Raw genomic sequence first — 18,862 nt, forward strand, 5'->3', positions numbered from 1 at the left:
AAACAAAGGAATTATCCTGTAATGCCCATTATTTTTTCTTTTATTGTCTCATTGTTTTTAAAAAGAGAAAAGTAAGGCTCTCAGCAATGCAGCCTTGTCGACCATTTCTTTTCCACGTACAGTCAACGTATGAATTTTTGAACTTAGGTAATATAATATATCGATTCTTCTTATAAATATAAAAAAATCTGTAATCGACTACTTTCAGATATATGTATACAAATTAAATTTTATGCAATTCTATAAATGTAATTTTAAGATAAATTCAAAAATTTTAATTATCTGAAGTGACTGATTTTTTATCGATAATTACCGAATGATGGACATCATTATACCGTTTCATAGATGGCTGTCCGATCACTCAACTCTAAGAAAAAAGCAAAATGCAATGAACTGAAATGCGAGAAAAATGAACTTTCTTGATGAATATCTATAGTTTATGTTGTGAAAGAGGTTAACTGTTCTTGTATATATTTTGTGTTCCTACAAATGTTACGCATACTGTTTTATAGGAAAAGTAATGGTATGTAGTCATGGTTTACAATTTATCCCCTGAATGTTTTTAGTGCTCTGCCGGTGGATACGCTCCGTAATCTCTTTAATGGAACTTCCCACCAAAGTGTCACAGATGTGTATTATCGTTATGTTTGGTTTAAAGTGAGCGTTACATTGCTTTATGCAATTAAAATGTAATCATAACACATGTGGCATTGACAGTATCAACATAATAATGTGCGAAAGAGGTCACCACAGGCCCGAACAATTGTCACCAATAATATATGTATTGCAGGTCATTTGTAGCTGCTTCGAAGTAGTAGAGCAATGGCGAAGCGAAAGAAGGCAGCGACAAAGCCCGTGGCGACGAGGCGGACGACTCGACGCGGGAAACAGACTGGCGGCGCCTCGGCCATTGCGGAAGGCGAGGCATCGGCGCCACCGCCTGTCGACACCACCGCCGAGCCCAGCGACCCGCCCCCTGCAGCCACTATAGAACAAATTGCTTCTAAGAATGATGAGACCACCGTACCAGAACCCCAAACATCTGAAACATCCGAAACTCCCATCTCAAAGCCTAATCAAGTACCGTTTGTGTCATTGCACAAGAAATTTGGCAAGTACCGGTGTCTGTTCACAAATGATGACACATTTACTAGAAAGTATGATGTTGGCAGTGATAGTGAGACAAATAGTAGTGTAGAAATAAGGATTGTTGATCCGTGCGCTAGTTCAGAATCAGATTCCAATGCAGCATTGGACACACAGTCTGACACTAATAGTGGTGCGTGTCCCAGCCCAATGAATAATGCAACAAATGCTACAGAGAGGTCTAGAGATGTGTCTCCTGTGGTAATGTTAGATAATGTACAGGAAAGTAAACAATGTGTAACAAATGATGTTAATACAATCAACAGCAGAGAAGTAGAGTCTCCATCTATATTAGATGATCCAGTACCATATGAGGAGCATGTTGAGGAACCTAAAACTGAGTCTCAACCGGAATCTGCTGCTAACAAACAAACAAATGCTGAAATTGAGCTCAGTGCTGCTGTCCCTGAGTATGTTGAAGAAACTTTAATCACTCATGACATTCCATTGGATGATATGCAAATAGAATATGCTGTTGATGATGATGAAGTTATTACGGTTGTCCAAATTGTTGAGGATGACAATCCAGAGCTTTACTATGACATCAAAATTGATAGCCCTAAAGCAGAGAATAATGAAGAATCTAATAAACCAGATCCTGATTTCCAGAAACATTTTGAAAATTTAAAATTGGTTACTACGGAATCTGAGTCCCCATTGGATTGTAACGAAACAAGTGATAATAGAACAGGTTTACTTACTTGTGTCCCTGAGGAAAGCTTTTCCAAGGGCATTGTGAATGAAATGCTAACTCGTCCAGATCCTAGTCTAACACCAAGCTCAACACTATCTGATGACAGCAATTCATCACGGGTTACAGATCAAGTTCAAAACTCTAATGACTCAGCTGAATCTTCACCCACTGGTGTTAGAAGATCAAGCCGCATTAAAACCATAAGCAACATGAAACAAAAGACTAAAGGGTATGGGTTAGTAAAAACTCCATTAAAAAAGGCATTGATAACGCAAACCAAGTTGAAATTGGAAGAAACAAGTTCAGACAGTCAAGATAAGCCCGAATTGGCGCCAAATAATGCGCCGAGTTCACCCTTTCCTGTGCCCTCAGAAATGCCCGTAAAAGTGAAATCCAGATGGCGTCGGTCAAGCGAGTTGGAGATGGGCGCCAATTCACCAGCCAATTCGCCACTCGCGAGTCCAAGTTTGCCTCAACGTTTGCCAACAGTGGCAGAAGCTGAAGTCAACAATGCTCCAGAAGAAGATACCCCATCCAAACCCTTAAGCAAAGAGGCATATGATAAAATAATTCAAGAAAGAATGGACCAGTACCAGCATTTAGATGAGAATGAATACCTGTGTGATCGGATGATCAGTAGGGAGACTAAGAAGATGATTTGTGACTGCTTTTTGACCAAAGAGGAGTTGGAACGTGGGGAACTGGCTTGTGGAGAGGACTGTCTCAATAGATTGCTTATGATTGAATGGTGAGATTAATACATTAACTTGTATTTTACATTAATTATTACTAGTAATTTAAGTTTTTCACATACATATTATCACTTAAGTAAAAATTATGAATGTTTCTAACTATAATGCTGCGATGTTATACATCCATATCTTCAAAAATTTACAGCTAAATAATTCCTTCACAGTAACTCCAGATGTCCAGTTGGTGATAGGTGTACAAACAGAAGATTCCAGAAGATGGAAAATGCTGCTTTGAAGGTGTTCTATGCTGATAAGAAAGGTTGCGGTGTGGAAGCCTCAGTTGACATTCCTATGTAAGTAAGGCAGCTATGATGTACAATAATTTATTGACTAGATCTAAAAGTTTAGGATGCCAAAACAATGATTCTGTTTTGCAATAATTGAGTTGGATTTCTACCATAAAATTTGCATAGCGATTGTCAATTTTAAGGTTTTATCTTATAAATATAGTTCTCAAAAAAAAAAAATGTTTATTCACTATTTAAATAGTGGGTGTCCAAAAACAATTGCTAGAAAGCTTTGTCTATTCTCACTATTATTTTGTCCAAATTTAATGTTCCGTTATTTTATTTAACATTCATATTTTTAAATATGCCCTTTGTCATACTCGTAAGAATTAACCTTCAATCTGCCTTTTAGATATGCAATCTAATTTAGAACGGGAGTCACAGAAAGGTCGCTATTGCGATTGTCTAAATGTCTATATTGGTGGTCCCAAATTGCAGTAAATGGGCGGCGGTGTCGGCTTATTGTACGGGGTTCTAGCTTGTTTGTCCACTTGGACAATTAAAATGTCTTTGTAGATACCTTGCTTTATTAATTGATTAATCTTGAACTTGAGAAGTCGAAATACATGACGTATTATCGTTTGTATGACTTCTTGAGTCTGTAACGTGAAGGTCAATTTAACGTCGTGATGAACAATTGAATATACTATGATAAGTGACGTTATCCATTGTATATTGTATGGGATTGTCAGATGGTAAATTTATTGGATGATAATCTTTAAAAATGTGTATAAGCAATAAATGTTACTCTTATCGTCTGCGCATGCGCATTATAAATTGATATACGGCCGATTTCCATAGATGATACAAATCGCTATTTCGTTTATCACGATAAAATATACCTCTATGGTAAACCAAATAGTAATAAAAAATATAAGCATAGTTTATTATTATAATTAAGAATATCCTTTTAAACATTTCATTAACCTGCTCTTAGTCACGTATTTATCGTCTAAAGCCTTTTCCGTCCCAGAAATTTGATGTATCAAAGTCTATGGTCGTATTTTTATGTAAAAGCAATATCAGATGTTTGTTATAGAACATAAAACTGAACATCGCGTTTAGTTACTAATAATATCAGCCCTGTATTATATACTGTCCTATTGCTAGGCCTCATCTGCTACTGAGAGGGATTAGGCCTTAGTACATACACCATGCTGGCCTAGGGTGTATTAGTAGACTTCACACACCCTCAAAATTCCTATAGAGAACTTCTCAGGTTTGCCAGTTTCCTCGCGATGTTTTCCTCCACCTTTAAATCAAGTGATAATTCACAAAGAATACACACATAATTTAAAAAAAGTCAGAGGTGTGTGCCCTTGGGATTTGAACCTGCGGTCACTCGTCTCGGCAGTCCGTTCGACATCTAACTAGGCTATCGTCGCTTGAAAATATTTAAAAGTATATAAATTACAATCCAAAACTTATACCTACGTTAACAATAAGTTAGCAAATTGTTGCCAATTCGATCGATAACGCATAGCAAACACACATTTTCCAAAATATATGCATAATTCAAATAACTGCTAACGTTTCTTACAGGGGTGAATTCTTAATGGAATACGTCGGCGAAGTGCTCGACTACGAGCAGTTCTACAAACGGGCGCAGGCCTATTCCGAAGAGAACAACATGCACCACTATTTCATGTCGCTAAAGGGCGACACCGTAATCGACGCTACAGTAAAAGGCAATATTTCACGTTTCATCAACCATTCCTGTGAGCCGAACGCCGAGACCCAGAAATGGACAGTGAACGGCGAACTGAGAATAGGGTTCTTCAGCAAGCGAGATATTGTCGCCGGCGAGGAGATAACGTTCGACTATCAATTCCAACGGTTCGGGTGAGTGATATTCATACGATAAATTACAAGTGTTATTATTGATCAAATGATAAATGTGCGTATTTAATTATCTTTGATTCTTTAAATTTTTTTATATATTCATTGATTTACGTCACGATAACTTATATCGAATATGAATTCGATGAATACGTATATTCATTTATCGAAATTAAATAATTTATAACGTTGAATTTTGTTACAACCTGTATAATAATATAACGCACATCATTGGTTGTTGGTTCGTTGTTCGAATACAGGGTGTGTATGGTAAGAGTTAGTGTTGTTTCCGTGCAGAAAGGTGGCGCAGCGCTGTTATTGCGGTGCGGAGGCGTGCCGCGGCTGGATCGGCGGCGAACCTGACTCCGATGACGATGATGATGATGAGGTACAGTCCTATAACAACTTTGACTATAAAAAAACTTTACTGTTTTGTAAAAAAATCTATAAATTTTCAGGCATTTTTTTATGAGCATTGTAATTTTAGCATTATATTGCAGTGTTATAGAACATAGACTAAATATACATTTGACAAATTGTACGCGGCTTTTGGGATAATATTGATATTATGTATGTAAACTATGACACAGTTCATAATTAGCGTTGTTTTATAATTTGACCCCACATTAGGAAACTCTAAAACGTTATGTAGCATTGTATGTTTATTCAGGAGGAGGAAGACGTGTCGACGTCGAAGGACTTGGCCGGTTCCACCGAGGAGTCGCAGGCCTTGCTGGCGGAGCAGCCGCGCCCGAGACCGCGCAAGGCCAAGCCGCGCAAGTACAAACCTAAAGCGCCCGACCTAGTGCAGGACGCTGATGTAAGTATTACTTACCATTTCGTATAGTATTTAATTTAAAATAAACTGGCATATAGGTAATACTCGAATCTAAGCTTTTAACTATGGTTTGATTGATATTTAAATGAGTCAGGTCAAATTGGTTGAACTGCGACTACAGTGTGACTCCAGTGCTGCATTTTATCGGCTATTTTTTAAAGTCGCAGTGTTAGAATATTATTTTTGCCAAAGACTTGTTTCTACTAAAGTTGCTATGAATGTTTTAGAGATCATCCTCTGTATATGACAGATCTTTTTGTTTATAATTTTGAATTCACCCTGTATACTTTGGTGCACAGATCGAGGAAGATCTAGAAGCTCTAAGCCGCACCGGGGTGAAGAACCAGTCGCACACATTGCGCCTGTCGCGTACGGTGGTCCGCGCGAAGGGCCGGCCGGCGCAGCTGTCCCTGCTGCGGCTCCTGCGCGACGCGGACCTGCCGTGCCGCCGCCTGTTCCTGGACTACCGCGGCCTGCGACTCCTCGCGCCGTGGTGTGCCGACGCGCCGCTCGACTTCAGGTCTGTATACATCTGCCAGTTCAACTAATTTTGAGGATAGAAATTCGAGATTCTTGATTTGATTTGAGAGCCTCGGGTGATGCTCTAGCGACATAGATATTTGACGTTAGTGTTAACACGGTTCGTCGGCGGAAAAATACTCTTTATCTCTTTTAAACAGCAGCACAATTGTACATAATTACGCAAACTAGGTTTATGAACATTATAGCGTCTTCAAAGTCAATAGAATAACACTTTACGTCCAGGTTGGAGATGCTGCTAACAGTGGACCGTCTTCCGATCCCGAACAAGACGATGGTGCAAGAGAGTCGTTTCTTCAACATCGTAGAGCGTTGGCTTAGCGCGGCCGACGTGCCCGTGGACAACGTGTACATTGACGAAGCCACAGGTGAGATATTGATACAGGCATTGTGCTCATGAACACCCTTTTATTTACTAGCACGGCAAGGTGATCCTGCTACATCTGATGGTAAGTGGAATGGGGTCCAATAGAATCGATCGTCGATACAATTATGCCGGCCTGTCGGAACTGGGTATACATAAGCTGATCCCAGAACGCGACACACTTATGTGGGTTACCTGATAGAGAATAAAGTTAGAGTCACTGGCGAATGAAATTGTAAACTGTTTTACATAATAAAGTGTATATAAAGTTTGAAAACACTTTAAAATTTTTAGTTAAGTTTTGGAACATTCTGTATAGCTTATTGTTAAAAACTGAGTTATTTGATTGTATGACATTTTTTTTCCTGAATTGGAAAGTAGTATAGTAATGTAATTTTATTGTGTTGTTGATGGTAAAACAATATGAAATATCAGTGATTGGTATTCAAAAAATTTCAGGTTTACCAATAGATCTGCCTAACAGACCAAATCAGGAAAACGCACTGAGTCCAGAGAAAATCAAGGAGAACGCCATCATGTCGGAAAAAGTTAAAGATCTCTCCAACCAACTGCTGGAGCGGTGGTCCAGTTTGAAGGTATGTGAACAATCAATGATTTTATAGCGGAAGTTAACATTTTATTAATCAATATAGTGTATTAAGCTAATTTAGATACTGTATTAAAATTTTTGACTAAGCTGTGTCAGGGTCAGTAATAGGCAATATTGTAATTGCAGGAAGTTTTCAAAATTCCAAAGAAAGAACGCATACAACAAATGAAAGAACATGAGAGGCAGGCGAACGTTGAACGTCGCGCTGCAGACTCAAGCGGAACTCGAGATCGAGATAGGGAACGGGACCGCGATCGCCGGGAAGATCGGGAGCGTGACCGGGAAAAGGAGAGGGAGAGAGAGCGCGAACGGGAACGAGAAAGAGAACGGGATCGAGACCGTGAACGGGACAAGGACCGCGAGAGGTATAGAGAACGTGACCGCGAGCGAGACAGAGACAGGGATAGAGACGACCGCGACAGGAGGAAAAGAAGGACCAGTCCTGAGGGCAGGAGAAGCATTAGGTAAGATTCGGTGATTTTGTTTAAGAAATTTTTCATGATAAAGTATTGTTTCTGTATTAATACAGATGTAAAAATGTTTTGTTTGCGTTCTGATTATTTTTAGTACTATATATTGATTTGTTTGTTAATGAGAGAAGAGTGATCCAGAATGACATCTGTCACTCTGTACATGTAGAGTGGGTGTGGTTGTTAATTTGTTGAAATAAAAACTATTTAACCCCCCCGTGACCATGAAGGCTGCAAAGTCTTCGAAACGTCGGCAGAAAATAATAATATAAAAAACCGCGATAAAACTCGTTAAATAGTTTTTATTTCAATGTCTAACATTCGCGTAAACATAAGAAATCATTATCGTTAATGTGTGTTGTGGCGCAGACTGAGCGAGCGCGTGCTGGCGCCGGTGCCGCCCATGAGCAAGGAGGAGCGGCGGCGCGCGTTCGCCGAGGCCGCCGCCGCCGCCGAGCGCGCGCGCCGCCTGCCGCGCTGGCGCAGCGACTACGCGCAGGTACCGCCGCTCTCTTACACTAGCCCTCGCCAAGCCCTTACTCATACACACTGAGTAAGCTAAGGACTGAAATATACGTCACTGTTTTTATACCGACCCTACATTGGAGTAAATAAGGTGCAGGAAAGTGAGGAGGGTGTTTTTTTTATTCAATGATTCTATGTCCTTTTAAAAATTAGTTCACACATATATCAGATGTTTCCTGGCGGTATGATGGGCGGTCCCGGCGTGCAGCCTGGCATGATGGGAGGCTGCGTGCCCGGAGTGCCCGGAGTTCCGGGTGTACCAGGGGTCCCTGGCGTGCCGGGCGTGCCAGGAGTCGGTGAGGTGCCCGACTGGATAACGCAAGAGTATCCGCCTCAATCCGGCTACTTCCCGCCGTTCCCCGGAGCCCAACAGTATTGCATGCCGCAGCACAAGTTAGTACTTTTTTTGAGCATTTTAAATATGACTTAACATATAGATTTTATTGTAAAATATGTCATCATCATCATCAGCCTACAGCTGTCCACTGCTGAACATAGGCCTCCCCTAAAGCGCGCCACGCTGTTCGATCCTCCGCTCTCCTCATCCAGCGTCCACCGGCGATCCTACGAATATCGTCGGACCAGCGGGTCGGAGGTCGTCCTACGCTACGCTTACCGAGACGCGGTCTCCACTCTAGGACTCGTCTGCTCCAGCGGCCATCGGTCCTACGACAGATATGGCCAGCCCACTACCACTTCAGCTTGCTTATTTTCCGAGCTATGTCCGTTACTTTGGTTCTCTAACGGATAACCTCATTTCTGATTTTATCCGCGAGAGAGACACCTAGCATAGCTCGCTCCATCGCTGCTGCGCGACCTTAAAATGCTGTAAAATATGTAATTTTATTAATTTACTAGCTTTTGCCCGCGGCTCCGCCCGCGTTATAAAGTTTTACAGGCTAAAGTTTTCCGTTATAAAAGTAGTAGTTTCCCGGGAGCCTATGTTCTTCCCAGGGTCTCAAACTGTCTCCATACCAAATTTCATCTTAATACGTTGGGTAGTTTTTGAGTTTAACACGTTCAGACAGACAGATGCAGCGGGGGACTTTGTTTTATAATATTTTTTAGAACTTTTAAAGTGGAACAATCCCGTCATACATCATTGTTGCATAACTTTAACTGTTTAAGCAGCGCAGGCAATGGAAGCTCTCAAAACTTATAATTTTCCCCGTTTTTGCAACATGTTTCATTACTGCTCCGCTCCTATTGGTCATAGCGTGATGATATATAGCCTATAGCACTCCAGGAATAAAGGGCTATCCAACACAAAAAAGATTTTTTCAGTTCAAACCGGTAGTTCCTGAGATTAGCCATTACTGCTCCGCTCCTATTGGTCATAGCGTGATGATATATGACTTTGAGCACTCCACAAACAAAGGACTATTCAACCCAAAAATAATTTTTCAGTTCGAATCTGTAGTTCCTGAGATTAGCCATTACTGCTCCGCTCCTATTGAATATAGCGTGATGATATATAGCCTATAGCACTCCACGAACAAAGGGCTATCCAACGCAAAAAGAATTTTTCAGTTTGGACCGGTAGTTCCTGAGATTAGCCATTACTGCTCCGCTCCTATTGGGTATAGCGTGATGATATATAGCCTATAGCACTCCACAAACAAAGGGCTATCCAACGCAAAAAGAATTTTTCAGTTTGGACCGGTAGTTCCTGAGATTAGCCATTACTGCTCCGCTCCTATTGGGTATAGCGTGATGATATATAGCCTATAGCACTCCACGAACAAAGGGCTATCCAACGCAAAAAGAATTTTTCAGTTTGGACCGGTAGTTCCTGAGATTAGCCATTACTGCTCCGCTCCTATTAGGTATAGCGTGATGATATATAGCCTATAGCACTCCACGAACAAAGGGCTATCCAACGCAAAAAGAATTTTTCGGTTTGGACCGGTAGTTCCTGAGATTAGCGCGTTCAAACAAACAAACAAACAAACTCTTCAGCTTTATATAATAGTATAGATTTCAGTAAAAAATTCAATTGCCTATATTCTATAACATAGGATGTTTTTTTTTTAATTTTATGTTGAAAAGTGAATGGTAATGTGTGTATTTGTATATACACACACATATATTGCATTTACGTCTTTCTAATAAGCTCATATTTATTCATACTATATACATATATTTTTACCATTAATAATACCGAAGATGTGAACCGGATTTGGTCGCCATATGAAAATGTATACATATTGTTAATTCTTATTTGGTCAACTGCGATACGGGCCTGGAGCCGAGTGCAGTGACCGCCGTGAACTGATGTAACTAATGTGAACTGAACCTAAATATATTTCTATTTCTATATATGTATATAAAATAAAATACATAAAAAATACATAAATTTCGCAGTATGATGAGTATGAGCGGGTTCGGCATGGGCGGGTTCATGTTCGGTCCGGGGGCCCTGGCGGGCGCGCTGCCCCCCACCCCCGGGCCGGCCCCCGCGCCGGGCGTGGCGTCTGCCCCGGCGCCCTCGCCTTTTGGCCACCATGGACCGTTACCGCCAGAACCAGAGGCGTTGGTAAGTGACAATTATTTTTTAAACTCTAATATTCCAATAAAAAGCTTTTTTTGGTGCAAAAGTGTTCGACTTCAAGGACCTCATTTTGGCTCTCATTTTATTTTAAAATGTATTGTATGCTTAAAATAAAATATTGTTATTTATAATGCTATTTATATATTTTTTTTATTTAATTAGAAGTATACTTTATGAACTTAGGTAAAAATTACATTATTATTATAGGCATCACATAAAGGCTACACGAAATCCGTCTATATATGATAAGTCGATATACAATGTTCTGGTTGACGGCTCTGTGCGATGCTTGAGCGATTAGAGTATAATACATAAATGTATAAATCACAATGAATGACAACGCTTTGGTGGTCAGTTATTATCGTATTTACAGTTCGCGTGTGAGCGCCAAAGAATTAAAAAAAAAATTACCATGTATTTTTAGTTAGCGAATGCATGCTATATTTGTTTTGATAAATTTAATGGCAAATAAAATATATTGCTATACTTTTGCACTTAAAATGTAAATTAATTAAAAAGTCTTATTTTTTTTTAAATATATTTGCTAATTTGTGGGTACAGCGAATAGCTTTTCAAACATCATAAAACTAGATAATGCAGAATGAATTAACTGTAAAAGCTGTAAAATTAGAAAGTGCGCATTGAAAATGAGTAACGCGACATCGACATTAATATCGCAAACAGTCGATAGCCTCGAGCCGCGGCACCTCGAAGCTCGTTCACGGGCTATAGTGTGATTGCACATGTCCTCAGAGCGTGTCGCTAACAGCGGTTGAGTAACGCAACATCGATATTAGTATCGCAAATAATCCCGTTCCTCGAGCCGCGATACCTCGGAGCTTGTTCACGGGTTATAGTATGGTTGCACGTGTCCCCAGAGCGTGTCGCTGTCAGCGAGTGCGGCGAGTGTGGGCGGTGCAGCGAGCGTGCGGCTGCCGTCGCAGTGGCGCAGCGCGAAGGACGCGCGCGGCCGCACCTACTACTACCACGTCAAGCTGCGCCAGCCGCAGTGGGCGCCGCCGCCGCCGCCCGGTCAGTACACGCCTATACACTGCCTGACGACGTTGAGGCACGTGCCTAATATATCGGATGGAGACTTGTTTTGCAAGGGAAATTGGGTGAACAGATATCTTCTCAGTATAGGCACAGGAACGGAAGAGGGTAGTTGAGACACCTTTTAGCTTTGATTGAATCGACATCCGTAAGTTATGTCACTGTATGTATATTTGTTGCATACGTATTACGTAGTCTGCAATAAATAGCTTGGACATTTCGGTAATAATCAACTGAACTCGACGCTTCTTGTAATAGATATGTAGGTTTATTTTATGTTCTACATAGGTTCCGCATATTTGTGTGTGCATCTCATTGAAAAAAATCCCTTTTTTGACTTATTTCTGATAAAGTTTTGTCAAACTATTTATACCATATTATTTATACCGTTTAGATGAGAGTTCGTCAGAAGAGGAAGACGATCAAGATAACGCCTTGGACAGTCCTATAGTGAGAAGACATGTAAAAGGGAAGCTTGTGGAAGGCGTAAACGGGATATACGAAGGTAATATTTTTATATTAGATATTGAGACAAGAGTTCCAACGATTTGACTACTTTGTAGGTAAAAGATATATCGATATTTCGAATAAATAATTATAGATCGATACTACATATATCGATAATGTTAGTTCCAATACTTATAATTTTTACTATTATATTTGTTTTGTTTTAATTAGAGTAGGGACTCGTATTACAAATATTTAGTTTCGATTGTATATATACAGACAATAGTCTACTGTATAATATCGATAGTGATATCGATACTTCCTTGGAATCGATAGTTACAAGTTGAGTTATTGAGTTAACGATAAAAAGGGATAATAATAGAAACTCAAAGGTCTATTTTGAAAGGTAAATTTAATATTATAATTATATGATTGTCGATTCACAACTTTCTAACCGAAATATGCCTTTAATAATGTTGACCTGTTTATTTCAGTGATAAAAGAAGACACGCATAACGGTTTGATACCGGACCACGCGCTTCTTAACATGAGGCCGAGAAAACGAAGAGTTGGTTTGGTCTCAGAAAGGCCTATAAGCGTAAGTTTTTTTTAACTAACATCAATTATTATTCTATTATTGTTCACTAAAGCACTCGATATTGTCGAAGCGCGCTTCGCGTTTCTTAAATCTTCTTTCTTATTAACATTGATTGGTAGGGCATGTTTCTACTTTAAAATTTTCTTTTATACAATTTTATCTTTTATATATTTTTTATGAACCCTTCAGCCTAGAACAGAGGAGGATAAACTGGCGGGCAGGTTAGAAGTGAAACGGTATAAACAGACAAAGGAGAAGTTGCGAAGAAGACGGGAGAGGTTGATGCAGAAGGTGCGCCTGCTCTCGGGCAAGTTGAAAGTGAAGGCTGGACCACAAGACAAGCTCGCGGTGAGTCACTTATAGGACTTAAAGAGTGATTGTGCAGTAAACTATGTAATAATTTTTATGTTTATGATTTTTTGCTATTTTAAACATTTTAATATTTGTTTGAATTTATTTCATATTATGATATACTATTGGCGAGTAGCATCCGCCACAAGTAGATTTTATTTTTGTCATTAATAATTTGCCTCACTTTCAAGGCCATACTAATAAAACAAGTGGGCCTTGAACAGTTTAAACTGTGCGTATTTTATTAAACTTTATTTGTAGGTGTTGGAGCTGACCGAGACGGACAGCGACACCGACTCGGAGGGCTCGGACGAGGGAGACAAGGCCGCGGAGCTGTCACCCAGCGCGTCACCCCCGAGCGCGGCGCCGTCGCCCGCGCCGGTGATCGCCGGCGCCGTGAGCGAGCGCGACAGCCGCCGCATCAAGGAGCAGTTCCGCAGCGCCATGGCCGGCGTCATGGTGCACCACCTCAACCCCTACCGGCACTCCGACGCGCCGGCCGGCAGGATCACCTGCACCGCTGACTTCAAACACCTGGCTAGAAAGGTAACTGCACGACCTATTATACACCTGTATGAGTGTTCTTATAATATGGGCGTATTGTGTTTATAAAAGGTTTATTAATATCGTTTTTTGTTTACAATAAATTGGGTATTATTCGTGTGGCGAAATTTATGTAAATAATATTTGTTAGTCAGTATAAGTATTTGATCAAAAAACTTATGTTGTAAAACTACAAAATGTTGTCCATTTCCCAATTAATGTATGTAATATTTGCCATATTTACACAGTTAACTCACTTCGTGATGCTGAAGGAGCTGAAGCACTGTAGATCAGTGGACGAGTTGGTGGTGACGGACTCTGTACGTGCGAAGGCGCGGACGTTCGTCAAGAAGTATATGGCTAAGTTCGGACCCGTGTACAAACGCCCGCCCGAGGAGATCGACTAGCCGAAACTCTCGCGGCTGCTTTACGCGATTGTGTGATGATAGTTGGGGTTTTGTGTTCACTGTCGTATCCAATGTGACGTCACAAGTGTCATGTGAGATGTTTGTAACTAAGTTCAGACGCGAACGCCTAAGGAAGCTGAATAGACGCGGTATACGATCCTGTCTATAGATATGTTCATTGTGTGTTTGAGTTTCATATGTCGTATGTTTCACGTCATTTAACTGATCATTTCCATTTTGCACAAGTCTACAATCAGTAAGATACTAAAGAAAAAAAAACTTATATTCAAAAACAAATCAACAAAAGCTTATTTTGTTCTCTTATGGTATACAGATTTTAGGTCTGAAGTTGGCTTCGAGACGCGTCACAATTGGTAGTTTATGATAGAGAGCGTGGATGGCATGTTTAAATCTAACTAACTTCAAGCTGGTTATAAGCTACATTTATAATTGGGTATTTAGACAGTGAATGCGTTAAGGCATGTACGGTTCAGTAGAAAGGCTTGGGCGTTGTGTATGCAGTGCGCGATATTATAAATAATAGCAGTTGTAAAAACTTTTGTTAATGCGAGTAAATAGCTGTCAATGCACCATTGACCGACAATTTGTTATATGCAAAATGCGCAGAACTTTCAATCTATCATTTGAAACACATTAGATTTTTAAAGTGTTGTGGGTGAATATGTGAATTGAGCATTAGGTAACTCACTTGCAAACTTGTGATGTGATTTGTATTATTACAAATTATGAAATATAAAAAGTAAATTTTTACTTATTAAAATTTTCTTAGTTATTTTTTTGTAAGTCTAAAATGTTATTTAAAGGAAGCAATATTATTATCAAAAACGTTATGTAACAAATTGTCAGCATAAAAGTGTTAAGATCCCTAATCACACATTACAAGATAATATAGTAAGACGAACTTTTATTTGTAAGAAAATGTCGATGTATTAGCGTAATTGTAATTGTAACTGGAATTATTAGTACACAAATGTAGGGTTAGTTCAGACTACATCGGGTAGTCGATTCATAGGAGTTCTGGGGGATGTTAGAAACGCGACGTCAACACGACGTTGTCTTGTCGATGTATCGCGGGAATATCAATGAAATAGTTTATATTTAAGGCCAAGAGTATAGGTGACTGCCTCGGTGGCGTAGTTGTATTGCACGTCCGGTACAATAGCGCTCTGAGGTCCTGGGTTCGAATCCCGGGTCGGGCAAAGTGATATTTGGGTTTTTCTGCTCAGTATCAGCCCGGAGTATGGAATTTGTGCCCGATATGGCGATAGGCTCGCCCCCTATCACATCATGGGACGGAACATACTTGGCGAAAAGTGGGTGCCCTGGTTGCGCCTCTGCATACCCCTTCGGGGATAAAATGCGTGATGTTATGTATGTTATGTATGTAAGAGTTTAGGCAATAAAACCTACAAGACGCTACGTTATAGGGATTCTAGTTTAACTAGTATAGCATCAAGTTACAGTCACAGGTATTCGTTGATTTACTGCTATTTTCAATAAACGATCCGTTTCAAGAGAATGTGGTCTTAAAAAGTGTTTTGTGATGATGAGCAATAAACTTTACGTCGCATAGTTAGGTAATTGTAGTACATATTGGACTATCGTTTATGCTTGGTACTGATCGGATCAGGCACCGCCCGGTCGGTCTCTACTATAATATAAAGCTAAAGAGTTTGTTTGTTTGAACGCGCAAATCTCAGGAAGTACTGGTTCGAACTGAAAAATATTTTAGTGTTGGATAGCCTATTTATCGAGGAAGGAAGGAATAACATCACGCTGTGATCAATAAAAGCGGAGTATCAATGAAAAATGTTGCAAAAATGGTGAAAATGTATTTATTTTGGGAGCCTTCGTTGCGTACAAAGTGTGCAGCACAAAGTCCCCGGACTTGTTTGTCTGTTTGAATGTAATAAACTGAAAAACTATCGAACGGATTGCGATGAAATTAAGTATGGAGATAGTTTGAGACCCTGGGACGGACATTAGCTACTTTCTGTCCCGGGAATATATAGCTGGACTTTATTGCCGGAAAACTTTATCACGGATTTTTTTTAACGCGGGCGGAGCCGCGACGCGGATCTAGTCCGTTCAACACGAGCAAAACCACGTTCATATGTACGTTTGTAAGCTTTATTGTCTATGGCCAAAAGACCATGTTTCTAACGTCCCCTGGAAAGTGTCAAGATTTTTCTATCGTACCGTTAAATTTCGATAGATTAGTGATAGTGTTCGTGTGCGCTGTCCGTGTGTTTATAGAGAGTTTTAATGTTTTTAACGTAATGTAAATATATCCATAGACAATGTGTGAGTTTGCTATACATGTACGATTATGACGGAATATTTTTATTTTGTTTATTTTAATGACGTAGTATTGTAGGTATTTTTTATAAATGGATACGTTTCGTTTACGGACACTCGGAAGTGTATAGGGAAGTTGCAAATCGATAAAATGTCAACTGACGTCGCAAAGTGGGACAATATTTAAGGGAAATATTGTGTTTAGTTGTGGTTTCGTCCGAACAAAGGTTCAAAGGTTTGAGTTTTCAATGTATTGAATGTCCAGTTCTAACTATATCCTACATGGTCGATTATTAGTCGGATTTAACGTGGGAAAGGCAAATGTAGTGCTTCGATAGTTTATAAAATGCTCATATTTAAAAACGAATAAGTCACGACTTGCGATAATATGATGAGATACTAACAATATGCGGTATTCGATTTGACCATTCTGAAGTGAGTAGCAAACTGTATTTATTGACTAACGAGTGACAGGGACGTACAGAGTGGTTAGTGACTAACTTCATTAGACTAAATTTAATTGTTACAACTCAAACAATATGGGCCTTCTATATACTGTCCTAGCACTGTGAAATTATCAAAACTGCTCATTTGCTGTTTTGTAAAGTGTATGAATTCTAAGAGATATATAGATATATTAATATGACGCGATATTTGTTGCGATGGAGATTTTTTAGAGGTTACGCAGGGCACAATTGTGATTAATGTGGGCTGAAATCATTTGCTTAGGGTCTAACGGCGACAAAAAGTAAATTTGCTCTGGGCAACTTTAGCCTTATCTCCATTATTTATCAAAGCAACCACAAACAAATCAAATATTTTGCTGCACTTTTTTATGTCAGTCATTCGGCTGGTAATGAAAACGAAACAAAAAAATATTTACCCTAAATTAATTGACAAATGTGCTCTGTTGTGAATTAAACTTTACAACCACAAGTTGCAATGATCTCTACAGCTCGCGATTTTTTGTACCACCCATTTTTAATGTAAGACGCGATCGAAATTCGCAACTCGAATACGAATCTAATTAAGTTGAATGTTTCTAATATATGTGCAGTATTAAAATATGTTTTTTTTTTAAGTACTGACGAAGTGTGCTTTTATAGAGCATCTTAAATTTTTGGATGAATAAAAATGCAATTAATCGCTGTAAATGGCTTATAAATAGTTGGCAGTTACAGTAATTTAAATATATTTTTCTCTATGACTGTGTTGTATTGTTTGCTATTGTCTATAGTCCATGTAGTTTTTCAGATCAGCGCTGTGTGCATTTGTTTCGTTTCATGATGTATTGTCTCTCGTATTTGTACAGTGTCCTAAATATTTGAAGCCATATGAAATTATGAATGAATATTGTACGTGCAATAAACTAAAAGAGCGACCAGGGCCGAATCGGAATAGATTCGAGTAGGTTACATTTAATTATTCGAATAAATGTTAATATATCGAGCACTGACCTCGTAGTTGTAAATTCAAGTAGGTAAGAATTCGGCTAATTTCGGTAATTCGCGTTAAATTATAGATTCGCTCCTGGTGGCCATGAACGATTTTTACATTTCGTAGTATCGGTCTAATGTATGTAGTTTAATACTTTAGAGTGTTGAGCTGTTAGTGTACTTGCGTAGAAGCCTCAAGTGTTCGAGCTAAGCGAAATGGATGATCTCTTCAAATTCAAAACTTCGGATTATCAAGCTTCTATATTAAATTGTATTTTGTTCTGACTTACGACAGACCTGATACGTAAAAAAATATATCTATAATAAATACAATTTAGAAATCATATTAAATAAATAATATTGGTAGTGGAGGATATTCTTGATTCTGTCTGTATGTCTAAAGTATTTTGTTTCTTTCCTATTATATTTAACCTCTTCCATGCGAGACTGCATGATCACAACGAATAAAAAATTGTACAGACATGCGTTGTGTGTAAACTCTTTTTTAATAATTCACAGACAATATAGCTATAAAACCTGGCGAAAATTATTTTATGTAAACACTCTAACGTCCCTAAAAGGTGGTATAAGGATAATACATAATGATTGTGAGTGGTCGAGAAACCAAAGTGTAAGGTGTTGTACGTGTTGGTTGATCCACCAATCACAATCAAACGATACGGACGTTCGTGTCGTTTTTCATAACACAGTGTAGGGAGCAGTACGCATTGAAAGGGTTATTCTCTGCTCAAATCTTACTCTACAAATTATAAAAAACATCGCAAAGACAAAAAAATTGCATGGAATATCAAGTGTACACGAGATCATTTAGTACGATTATGTTATTGTAAATATTGTACATAGACCAGTGAATTATGACGGTGTGTATGAAGATGAGATATTTTTAATGTTAAATGGATTGTGAGAGCGCGGGCCGCGTGACCCGACGCCGCGTTTAGATGTAAGCAGCCGATGGAACAAAATAAAGTGTTATTTCTTTTATGCAGTGTCGTTTTATTGATCGTAATTGACTAGGGACTGAGTAATGCAGGCAACGTACGCCTAAAATAAAGATTCCAAATATTTGAGGTT

At 39.2% G+C, this 18,862-nt stretch overlaps 1 protein-coding gene across 3 annotated transcripts; it reads left to right on the top strand.

The window, feature by feature from the left end:
• The first annotated feature begins 340 nt into the window (after positions 1–340).
• On the top strand, positions 341–18,772 carry LOC115443705 (probable histone-lysine N-methyltransferase CG1716). Of its 3 annotated transcripts, XR_005112833.1 has the most exons (20): positions 341–523; positions 791–2,588; positions 2,757–2,885; positions 4,422–4,721; positions 5,016–5,106; positions 5,371–5,538; positions 5,856–6,076; positions 6,322–6,464; positions 6,920–7,056; positions 7,197–7,534; positions 7,910–8,039; positions 8,235–8,458; positions 10,430–10,601; positions 11,495–11,648; positions 12,064–12,174; positions 12,611–12,714; positions 12,904–13,062; positions 13,327–13,611; positions 13,857–15,152; positions 15,433–18,772. XR_005112833.1 is itself a non-coding variant. In XM_030169223.2 (19 exons), the coding sequence occupies exons 2-19, from the start codon at positions 823–825 to the stop codon at positions 14,013–14,015; spliced, it is 4,791 nt and encodes a 1,596-aa protein (XP_030025083.1). In that variant the 5' UTR covers positions 341–523; positions 791–822; the 3' UTR covers positions 14,016–18,772. The 3 variants fall into 3 exon arrangements, 2 of the variants coding, with proteins under 2 accessions (XP_030025083.1, XP_030025084.1); XM_030169223.2 differs by having other exon boundaries at positions 13,857–18,772; XM_030169224.2 differs by having other exon boundaries at positions 5,389–5,538; positions 13,857–18,772.
• Positions 18,773–18,862: the final 90 nt, after the last annotated feature.

This window comes from Manduca sexta, chromosome 23 (genome assembly GCF_014839805.1).
Source record: "Manduca sexta isolate Smith_Timp_Sample1 chromosome 23, JHU_Msex_v1.0, whole genome shotgun sequence".
Taxonomy (NCBI): domain Eukaryota; kingdom Metazoa; phylum Arthropoda; class Insecta; order Lepidoptera; family Sphingidae; genus Manduca; species Manduca sexta.